Raw genomic sequence first — 12,441 nt, forward strand, 5'->3', positions numbered from 1 at the left:
AGGCCTCAGGTCGTGGAGCAGGATGATAAAGTTTTCTACCTGAATTCTTGACCCACAGAAAACACTCATAGTAAGTGGATGTTTTAGTCACTAAATTTTGAAGGTTATTTGTTACACAACTCTGTTAACTACAACATCGTGTTTCATTTTTAACTTAGCTGTCAGGAAGCTCAAAGTCAAGATTAATGCTTAAATACAATAACTGTATTAGCCATTAGTTAGCATGACTACTTCTTTATTTTATGACTTTAAAATGTGTTTCTATTTTATTAACCTTATTTTGTCTTTTCTTAAAAAATATGGTGTGCATAAGCAACAAAATGATCCTTGCCTTTCCGCTAAGGATAAAATTATAAATTTAATACCTGAATCTTCTTTCATTTCAACATCTTCTTCTTCATTGTCATCTATTAAAAATAGAAAAATACAAAGAAAAATTTATATGAAAGCTAGAAAAACCTGAATTCTCCAATTTGATTAATAAAAAAATAAAGATAAAAACCTTAGTAGAAAAGAGAGTGATATAGTATGTATTTTAACAATTATTATCACCTAAATTAGGAAGAAAGTATACACATTAGAGCACAATTTGACACCTAGGGTTTATATTTCCTTTAAAAATATTGTATAACAAGCTATATATGTAATAATTTTTGTTATAAAAGTTATGCATAGTCATATCATTCATTTCAATTCTAAAAAATAAAAATCACAGGCTTTAAATGCCACATTTTCTGCTTTTATTAAGGATATCTGAGAAATATAGGCATCACCATTTGGTTGTAGGTTAACTCAATGACTAATCCCTGCACTGCACCATAAAAAGTGTTAGTTTGCTACACATGCGAATCCAAACCTTTAACAATGTGCTTTTAAGTGTCCCCACCAGTCACGCCATTCCCATTTAAGTCCCCTCATCTCCTCTCCCATTGTAACTCCTTTTAGCTGGAAAAAGGCATGTTTTAACCCCTCTGCACTCTAGATGACAGACATATTTGCTTTTTTGAACTTTTGAAGTATTGTTATCTTTTCTCCTTAAATATTCTTTATATCCACACAAATATAGAGGACAATCTGGTGATGACCAGAGGGGATGGGGGTTGGTGGGCTGGGAAAAATAAGTGAAAGGTTAAAGAAGTACAAATTAGTAGTTAATAGATGGTCACGGAGATGAGGAGCATGGCATAGGGAATGCAATTAGCATTAATGTAATGGCTAGGTGTAGAACCAAAGGAGAGAAAGAGAAATTAGGGGGATTGTTTTATAAACTAGATAAATGTCTAACCAATGTACTGTATACTTGAAACTAATACAATAAAAAAATATATATATTCTTTCATCCAGACAGTGCTAAATCCTGTTTCCATGTTTCCTCCTATCTACTCACATATTACAACCCAAATTCTGACTATCAGTGCCATTTACTTTACCTATATTTTGGTTTTGTAACTGGTCCTCTCTTCTTCCTACTCCTGACACCAATTCCTTTTACATGTAGCTGCCAAATCAGTTTTAAGATACTGTTCTGATTTGGTTCACAACCTTTCAGAGTGGCAACTCCACTCTGCCTAAGAAAAGTCTAAACTCTTTTGGGTCACACTCAGTGCCAACATATTTGTCTCCAACCATTTTTCTCAGCTTCATCAACCCTGTTCCACTCATGCTATCACCTACATGCATGACAACTCTTCACTCATCTCTATTTTCTCAAGGGGTCCTTTATCCTCCTCTACTTGCCTCAGTCCTGGAAGCAATGTCCTTTTCCATCTCTATTCACACTCATCTTTCAAGGCCAAGTTAAAGTATCATAACATCTGCTCAACCCAAATTTGAATAAACAGTATTATCTTTAGTGCATCTAATTTTTACTCCCTTCTGAGTATGAATTTTAAGGACCTTTGGGTTTAGATCTGCATACCACTACTCCACCCAATCATTTACTAAGCATCTTGGAAAAGTTACCTAACCTTCCTGAGTTTCAGGTTCGTCAGCTATAAATTGGGATAAAAATATTGCCTCCTACATAGAGTTGTAAGGATTAAATGAGATAATGCCATATAAAGCACTAGGACAGCTACTGAAACAGTTCTAAGTGCTAAATATTAGCTATTATTACTATCAAATCCCACAGTCTACTATTTGTTAGCATATCTCTTTTCCATACATTCATCTCTAGATCATAAATTAGGCAAAGATAAAGACCACATCTTATGTTCCTCAGTATCCCCTGGTACCTAATGTAATTAATTTTATACACTAGAATCAATAAAGATATTTTCACTGAATTAAATTCCTGTTATTTCATATGTCACGCCTACATAGTAGGACATTTATTATGTATATGATGGTTTGAAAACAATGAGGACTCAGTAAAGATTTGCAACTTCTTTCAGAATGTTTTATAATTTAGTAATGTTAAGCCAAATTTATTCAATATGGTACTTATCTTACTGTTAATTATAAATAATGATTAGAGATATATTGGTCAGTGGAAATGGAAAATGCATTTAACTTGAGGTTTTAGAAAAGTAATTCTTGATGGTCATAGTCAACTTTTAAGGAAATATATTTTCTTCCATTCAAATATGTTAGAAACATTAGTGATTTTCTCTACAATATAGTTCTTTCATTCTTACTACGAATGCAATTTTGGGAGGAAGAATACTTATTTCTTAGAAACATGATTTTCTAACTAAATGATTATCAAAATGTTTTAAAGAATACCCTTCAGAGATTCTTCCTTGGACTTAATGTATTTAAACAGAATTGATATTTCCAAAACCATCTAAAATCCCTATGACAACAGCCTATCTGGAATCTCAGAGTAGGATGAAAAAGAATCTCTACAGTTTCTAAGGAAAGATAAAGAAAGAATCTAAGATCTTTTTCCCTGTTACTCATATATCCATTAGTCCATCTGGCAAACACTCATTGGTAACCTACTGCATGCAAGGCTTTGTGTTTGGGGAAGTAGAAAACACCAAGATGAATCAGACTCTTAAGCAGTTGTCTGTAAAGTTATCATTAGTAAGGAAACGAAGACAGGCCAATAAATTTGAACATATGGTAGAGAGTAGTCAGTGCCATTACAACAGGTGTCCGAGGAGGGATAGATGCTTCCAGTTGGGCTACTTGAAAGAGTTCTCAGAAAATTTGACATTATAGCAGATATTTGAATTTTATAGTCTGTACTGAGAGCATCATCCACAAAATGATACTCATGTGTTGAAGGATCAGAAATAGTGTTTCCTTCCTTCCTTCCTTCCTTCCTTCCTTCCTTCCTTCCTTCCTTCTTTCCTTCCTTTCTTTCTTTCTATTTCACTCATTCCTGAACAACATTCTATTGGGGCAGAGTCCATCAAGAGAAGCTTCCAAGAGGAGCACATTTCAACTAAGACTTGAATGAGGAATAAAAGATATTAATAGAAAGTATCATAACATCTGCTCAACCCAAATTTGAATAAACAGTATTATCTTTAGTGCATCTAATTTTTACTCCCTTCTGAGTATGAATTTTAAGGACCTTTGGGTTTAGATCTGCATACCACTACTCCACCCAATCATTTACTAAGCATCTTGGAAAAGTTACCTAACCTTCCTGAGTTTCAGGTTCGTCAGCTATAAATTGGGATAAAAATATTGCCTCCTACATAGAGTTGTAAGGATTAAATGAGATAATGCCATATAAAGCACTAGGACAGCTACTGAAACAGTTCTAAGTGCTAAATATTAGCTATTATTACTATCAAATCCCACAGTCTACTATTTGTTAGCATATCTCTTTTCCATACATTCATCTCTAGATCATAAATTAGGCAAAGATAAAGACCACATCTTATGTTCCTCAGTATCCCCTGGTACCTAATGTAATTAATTTTATACACTAGAATCAATAAAGATATTTTCACTGAATTAAATTCCTGTTATTTCATATGTCACGCCTACATAGTAGGACATTTATTATGTATATGATGGTTTGAAAACAATGAGGACTCAGTAAAGATTTGCAACTTCTTTCAGAATGTTTTATAATTTAGTAATGTTAAGCCAAATTTATTCAATATGGTACTTATCTTACTGTTAATTATAAATAATGATTAGAGATATATTGGTCAGTGGAAATGGAAAATGCATTTAACTTGAGGTTTTAGAAAAGTAATTCTTGATGGTCATAGTCAACTTTTAAGGAAATATATTTTCTTCCATTCAAATATGTTAGAAACATTAGTGATTTTCTCTACAATATAGTTCTTTCATTCTTACTACGAATGCAATTTTGGGAGGAAGAATACTTATTTCTTAGAAACATGATTTTCTAACTAAATGATTATCAAAATGTTTTAAAGAATACCCTTCAGAGATTCTTCCTTGGACTTAATGTATTTAAACAGAATTGATATTTCCAAAACCATCTAAAATCCCTATGACAACAGCCTATCTGGAATCTCAGAGTAGGATGAAAAAGAATCTCTACAGTTTCTAAGGAAAGATAAAGAAAGAATCTAAGATCTTTTTCCCTGTTACTCATATATCCATTAGTCCATCTGGCAAACACTCATTGGTAACCTACTGCATGCAAGGCTTTGTGTTTGGGGAAGTAGAAAACACCAAGATGAATCAGACTCTTAAGCAGTTGTCTGTAAAGTTATCATTAGTAAGGAAACGAAGACAGGCCAATAAATTTGAACATATGGTAGAGAGTAGTCAGTGCCATTACAACAGGTGTCCGAGGAGGGATAGATGCTTCCAGTTGGGCTACTTGAAAGAGTTCTCAGAAAATTTGACATTATAGCAGATATTTGAATTTTATAGTCTGTACTGAGAGCATCATCCACAAAATGATACTCATGTGTTGAAGGATCAGAAATAGTGTTTCCTTCCTTCCTTCCTTCCTTCCTTCCTTCCTTCCTTCCTTCCTTCTTTCCTTCCTTTCTTTCTTTCTATTTCACTCATTCCTTCACTTATTCATATAGTGGTTAAGAGTATACCAAAGATCTGGACTCAGCGTTCTTGGGTTTACTTCCAGGCCTAACTATATACAGTTGTGTAATCTTATAAACCTGTACATAAGCTTCCTCATCTGGAAAATAGGGATAATCGACATAGCAACCTAGAGTTGGTAATACATGTAAAATGCTTACACAGAATGAGCACTAAATAAATGCTTGCTATTACTGTTAGGATGCCATTATTATACTACTTTTATTACTTAACCATTTATTGACCAGCACCATGTGCCAGAACTATGTAAGGCCCTGAAAATAGGGGTTATTGACAATCCCTTCCTTCAAAGTGCTCACAAAGTGGGTGATATAGAAAAGTAAAACAACAATCAGGTTAAGAAGTAAGAGATTCTCTGGTGCAGGTAAGCAGAGGTTCTATTGGTATATGTGTTGCTGAAGTGAGCACAGTAGAGATTCTACTGAGAAACAGACAAGACTCAGCTAAGAGAAAAGGTCTGTGAAAGCTTTCCAGAAGAGATAAGGTTTAATCTTAAAAGGTGAAAATTAGCTGGGAAAAAGAAAGGCTGTAGTAGATTCCCAGCAAATGTGTGTGTCTTGCCAACACCTCCTTGTTTCTTGACACTTCAGTGCTTGACAGCCTGACTTCCAGCCAGCAGCCCCTGGGTCTCTTTGCCTGAGGGCTTTCTCTTGAGCCCACTCAAGAAATATCAGGGATTTTACAACTCCCCTCCCCCAAGAGGGTAGCCTTTCATAAATAACTGACAGAATTTGCATACAAATATTCCAGCTACCTTGCTTCTCAGGTGCATGTTCTACACTGTCTACCCAGACTCTCCCCTGCCTCCAACCGTGGAAATGAGCACCAGTTGTTCAGTGGTAATGGCCTTACAATTTAATATCGCTGCCTTCCTTTACTTCCCTGTCTCACTTCCCAAGTCCCTTGATGGTGTTTCCTGGGATAATCTCCCAAATAAAGGACTTCTACTTGAATTCCTGTTTCAGATCTGCTTCTGGGGAGGACTCAAACTAAGACAAGGGTAATTGTGCTCGAGCAGGAGAAAAAGTAGTTGTGAAAAAACATGAATATGAGTAGTCAAGATGCTTTTAAGAAAATAAAACTAGCTCGGAAAGGTTGAAGAGAAGAGTTAGTTTCTTAGGAGGAACTAAAGATAAAGTGATCTGTTCTGGCAAGATCTTCCTTGCCAGGCATGATGGTTAATTTTATACATCAACATGACTGGACCATGGGGTGCCTAGACATTTGCCAAATATTCTTCTGAGTGCATCCATGAAGATGTTTCTGGTTGAAATTAACATTTAATCAGTAGACTGAGTAAAGCAGACTGCCCTTTCATCTAATCAGTTTAAAGCTGACCCTTTCACTAGCATGAGGAAACTCCTTCTGCCAAACAACCTTTGTGCCAGGACATCAGATTTTTCCTGCCTTTGGACTGAAAATGAAATATCAGCTCTTCCTGGGTCTCAAGCCTACAGGTATTTGGACTGAAACAGTACTAACAGTACTATTGGCTCTCCTGGTTCTTAGGCCTTCAGACTCCAACTGAAACTACACCGTCAGATCTCCTGGGTCTTCAGATTGTCAGCTGCAAATTTTGGGTCTTGTCAGCTTTCATAATTGCATAACCCATTTCTTCTCTTTCCTTTTCGCGCGTGCTCCCTCTCGCGCGCGCTCGCTCGCTCTCTCTCTCTCTCTCTCTCTCTCTCTCTCTCTCTCTCTCTCTCTCTCTCTCCCCCTCTCTCTCTCCATATGTGTGTATATGCTATTGGTTCTGTTTCTCTGTAGAATCCTGATTAATACACCATGTTGAAGCATTTAAACTTTATCCTGAAAATTAAACAACTTTAAGGAGAGGGATGACATACCATCTTTTGATCGATAACATTTTTTCATAAGAGAAATTTACTCAAAATCTACAAAAACACATGGCTTAATATTCTGATATTATTTGTATTAAAATCAAGCACAGAGTATTTTTGGTCTACAAAGTACTTAATGTGCTTTTATTTATTAATGAAATCTACTTTAGTTCAACATTATTTTATATAATGTTTTCAGTTGAACCATATTTATGCAACACATTTCTACAAAGACTTTTTTCTTTAAAACAAAAATAGGAACTAAAAAGACAATATATAAAAGAAGATAATAGCCTATGGAGATAGGGAGTCATGCCATTCAAAATTTGGAGCAGTTAAGAGACTGATGGAGCATGGGCACAGAGCTACTGCCCTTTTTTAAAAAACAGTTCTTCAAGTATCATACTTCTTTGTTAGAGGACAAAAATGAAATAAAAGGTTCTTAGTCAAAGTGATACAGATACTATTTCAAAATAAAGATCAATCCATTAGATGGTATTGTTCTGTGTGTTCAGAAACCCAGTTCTAGAAAATCTCTTCCTTTCCTAGGCAGAGACCACCCATAGGCTAAATGCCCATTTCATCTTAAGGGGCCTTTTTGATATTAATTTCATAATAGATGCTCTTTTTACTCACAGAATCACTTTCTGTCAGATTACCCTATTGAGTTCTGCACAAAAAGTACAAATATAACTAAAGTTCTTATTTTGATAAAAAATGAATATGAAAACCAACTAGTTTCCTATGAATAACCAGTTTTCAGTAACAGCTTCATACATCTCAGAAAGCCCTTCATAAGGAAATATCTAACCTGCTTTGAAGTCTGCTTTGAATATCTATTTCACCTTCTTTTATGGGATACACAGTTAATAAGAAAGATTGTCCTCAAAAAGATATCTGCCTTTGGAGAAGTATCTCATTTCCCAATGACAAATAGCCCCATACTTTTTTGAAAAACAAAATAGACTCTGGGTTTTGTAATAACTTGGAATTTGTCTTACTCCTTTATCTGGAGTTCCCATAATTAATACAATATTTTTGGCAAAGTAAAAAGAATAAAAACAAACAACCCCTCACAGAACTTTAGTCTAAAGTGTGGTCTCTGGACCTACAGCATCATTATCATGTGATAATTTGTTAGAAATGCAAATTTCAAGTCCCACTAAAGATCTATTGAATGGGAAGCTCTGGGGAAGAAGCCTACCACTTTGATTTATCAAGTCCTCCAAGTGAAGTCTGAGAATCACTGGACTAAAAATGTTCTGAGATTTGTGTGCTGGAAGAGAATCTTGTGGAAACAGTAGATGTCCCACTTTTTGAATATCCAAGCTGAGCTAATTTGCGGTCTAACCAATATTAATGTTGGTAAGGGGGTACCCACGTCACAAGATTTCTGGAACTCGGAAACAGTTATTCTCTTCGTAAGACACGCCTGCTTTTTTCTGTGTTTGAAACCTTGCAGCTAGAAGGCATGGCTATTGCGATCCATTGCCAGGACCCTTAGGTTGGCTAAGGGACATGTACATGGCTAGAGAGTAGCTTCAAAGAGGCCTGTGGGTTGCAGGGAAAAAGGAATGTGTTGTGTTGGAGAAAGTTACCCTCGTGGGCTATTGAGGCAGTGTCTCCACTCCCAAGAAAATAAAAGGACCGGACCCTGAAATAAATTTTACAATTTCCTTGTCAGAATTTCAGGGACATGTACGAATATGGGCAGGTCTGCCAAATAGAACAATTACAGTGATCATCTTGTGGCTTTTATTTTATGTGCTCTCAAATCCCCGCTTTTAAGGCTTAATTTCATACCACAGGCTTCTTTTAATATTCCTTAATTAAAAAAAAATAATTCATTACCAAGGGTTTCTAGGAGCAATTTGCATTTGCAGAGAAAGAAAATATTATTAGCAAAAATGAAGTGCTCCAAGTTTTTTAGGATTCCCATGAAATAGGGAAGATAGTGATATCTTCATGGATTCTTGTGAAACTTGACAAAGCAAAAATTGTGAGTAAAAAAATGACTGACAAAGGGAAAATCCTCACAGAGTAGGCCTCCTTCCATTAGGTTGAAAACCTGGACCCACTGCATCTAACTACTGCTAAATCCACTTTCTACAAGGTAGTTGATAGGGCTAAGAGAAATTTTAAGAATCCCAAAAAGCCACCCCCCACCACACACACACACCAATTGGTTCTTGGCCAAGGGGAACACTCAAATCTCATTAATTTATAAATCAATCAATTAATAAAAGGCATCACTTAGAAAATTGCATGGTTCTGCTGCTTCTGGCTTGGACAACTGGGCATACATAGGCTGGTATCAATTACTGAGATATGAGATTCGTGAGGAGGAAGATGGGGTGGGGGAAATTTTGAATATAGTTTTGGATGTGTTGAGTTGGAGATGGCTGAGGGACTCCTAGCAGGGGATGACCTGTGTGCAGGTAAGTATACCACAGAGGGCTAGCAGGAAGAGAAGTGGAAGACAGAGTGGTCAACAGGATAAAAGCTGCCCACGCATGTAAATTAAAAGTTGCAAAGGGTCATGTGAAATCATGTAATCAAATATGCACTGGTTTTAATAACCATGCTCCACTCATCAAAGAGGTCCTGATAACCTCAACAAGGGTAGTCGGGGTATCATGGCAGAGATAACAACATGATTGATGTGGATTATGGATTGAATAGCAAGTGAAGGAGACAAGTCTTCAAAGACGTGGCTGAATAGAAGTTAGGCACATACATAAAGTGCAATATAGGTTAGAGGGTTTTTGTTTACTCGATTGTTCGTTTTTATCTTTATTCTTACTCCTGTGTCTTATTAGAAATTATTTAATTCATATAATATTCCTCAAAAGTATTCATTTTTTCCTGCATTTGCCTCAGTGTTTTCAACTACAAAAGAGAAACCAGTCTACCCAGAATATTTAAATGGTCTTTCAAAAGCTCTGCAGTGGTCTCTGTTAAAATGCCTACAGCATCTTCCCTTCTCCAAACAGCATTTTGTTTTTATCAGAACTTTTCAACGAGATCAAACTGCTTAGTCAAGGCTCCTGTTTCCAGGTCTTCATTTGTTCTGCTGTTTATCAGCATTTGCTATACACACTGCACATTCCCCACTTTTGAAGGGATAGATTGCTTTCTGCCTATACCTGCAGCTTGTTCCCTCATTCCAGTTGCTTGGTTACAGCAATACTTCACTAGATTTTCATTGAGGGCAAAATGTGTTTGTAGCTTTGAGAACCATTAAGTGCAAATGGTTAGCACCCATTGCCTAAGAAGGTAGTCAACTCATTTATGTCACATTATGGAAAGCATGTCTTGTATAATTCTAAGCATCAATATGATTCAAAAATGTACAAATGTACATGAATGTGCCAAGTCTCGATAAATATTCATAATTAAAGACAATTCTGAATTCTTTCACTGTAGTTTTTTTTCTACATAACATGTGCCATTTGGAAAAAAAAATTTACAATTCAGACTGGATAAGCAGTTTATCTTGCATTTCTTATGCTTATTCAAAGGCAATTGGTGAATTAGTTTATTGGTGCTGCTGTAACAAATTTCCATACATTTAGTGGCTTAAGAAAACACAAATTTATTATCTTACAGTTCTGTAGGTCAGAAGTCTGACATGGGTCTAACTGGGCTAAAATCAAGATGTCCACAGTGCTGCATCTTTCTGGAGGCTCTAGGGAAGAATCTGTTTATTTGCCTTTCTAGCTACCAGAGGCCACCCACAGTCCTTAGCTTAAAGCCCCCACTTTCCATTTTCAAAGCCAGCAATGTTGCATCTCTGAACATTATTCTATAGTCATAACTTCTCTGACTCTCTTCTACTGCTTCTCCCAATTTTTAAAGACCCTTGTGATTACATTGGGTCCATCCAGATAATTCAGGATAACATTTTTATCTTTCAGCCAGCAACCTAATTAGCAATCTTAATTACATCTGCAATCTTATTTTCACTTTGCTATGTAACGTGACATATTCATAAATTAAGGCACCTTTGTAGGGAGGCTATTTTTCCTCTTACCACACCTGGTAATCAGGAAGCACACTGGTGTATATAAAAAGTGCCTGAGGAGTAGAACTAAGGACAATTCCTTTTGAAATAAAGTGATTTCCTATGGATCAAGTACATAGGCTTAAAATCAAAGTGTTTTCTGAGTTTTCAGTTTTCAACCTTATTCTCTTATGAAAAGGGTTTCTCCTTTTTTTTTTAACCTTCGTTCTTTTCTTTCTTGCATCTCCCCTTCCTTCCTCTCTTCATACCTAACTTCCTTCCTTTCCTCCATTCTTTCTTTTTCTACATTTTTCTTTCGTCTTTCGTTTGTCTTTATTTCTACTGTTCCCCCCCATGTTTTGGTTATAAAAGAATAATATCACAAAGACAAATGACAAACTGAGAAGCTATTCTCAACATATATTTGAAATGACTAATAACTAATATACAAAGAGTTCTTGCAAATCAATAAGAAAAAGAGGAAATAGTCAATAAAATGTGCAAACAATATAATTAGAAATTTCACATAAGACTTTGAGATATAATTAATAAATAACTAAAAAATAGGATAAGCCATACTAGCAATAAAATATACTTTGTTACTCATTAATTACCTTATTTCACATATAAAAGTGATAACATGGGAATGTGCCCCATTATGAAGAGTGGAGAAAAATAAACTCTCATATACTGCTCATGAGATTATAAATGCTGTGCAATGAACTGAATGTTTGTGTCCCCTCAAATTCATATGTTGAAATCCTAACTCACAATGTGATGGTATTAGGAGGTGGAGCCTTTGGGAGATAATTAGATCATGAGGGTGAACCGGTCATGAACTGGATTAGCGCCCTTATAAAAGGAACCCTGGAGAGCTCTTCTTTTCCACCATGTGAGGATAGAACAAGAAACTGGCTGTTTGTAACTTGGAAGTGGATCCTCACCAGAACTCAATTATGCTGGCACCCTGATCTCAGATTTCCAGCTTCCAGAACTGTGAGGAATAAATTTCTGTTGTTTGTAGGCTTGTGGTATTCTGTTATAGCAGCCCAAATGGACTAAGACACTCAGGTCGCTTAATGAAAGTGTTAATGTTCATATTTTTCATTCTGTAAATAGTGACCCCTGAAGTTATTAAGTACATAACATTCATCCATAGTGCTACAAACACAGTTGCCAATTTGACAACCACTATCAAAAGTGTCTCAGTTTTGTAAGCATTGTGAAAAAGCAATTGCACTTTTGAAAGTACTCTAAAAAATGTGGATGTGTGCCAGTATTTATCTATTTATCTATCTATATAAGTATTATTTATAAATGGATAGAGAATAATTTGAATAATAATTCCAAAATTCAACAGTATGGTTTTGGGTAAATATTTGATCCATTAAAATTATGTTATGGAAGAATATATAATGATAAGGAAAAACATTCATGATTTGTGGTAGGTGACACACAGCAATTTGTAAGACTGCATTTCTGGTTATTTGCATTTTCCATTTTAAAAGACCTGAAGGGTAAACAACAAAATCTAATTCATCTCTGGACTGCAGGACAGGAGATGGTTAGCATTTTCTTCTTTTTTATTATGGTTTT

At 35.6% G+C, this 12,441-nt stretch overlaps 1 protein-coding gene across 1 annotated transcript in view; it reads right to left on the reverse strand.

Annotated features, from left to right (window-relative positions):
- Positions 1-12,441, reverse strand: part of LOC102880801 (O-acetyl-ADP-ribose deacetylase MACROD2) — a 178,071-nt gene that overhangs the window by 154,628 nt on the left and 11,002 nt on the right. Inside the window, 1 exon segment of the mRNA XM_025039707.1 lies at positions 366-407. Within this exon segment, the coding sequence (XP_024895475.1) occupies positions 366-407 (42 nt within the window).

The sequence above is a fragment of the Pteropus alecto genome, unplaced genomic scaffold (genome assembly GCF_000325575.1).
Source record: "Pteropus alecto unplaced genomic scaffold, ASM32557v1 scaffold45, whole genome shotgun sequence".
Classification (NCBI taxonomy): Eukaryota; Metazoa; Chordata; class Mammalia; order Chiroptera; family Pteropodidae; genus Pteropus; species Pteropus alecto.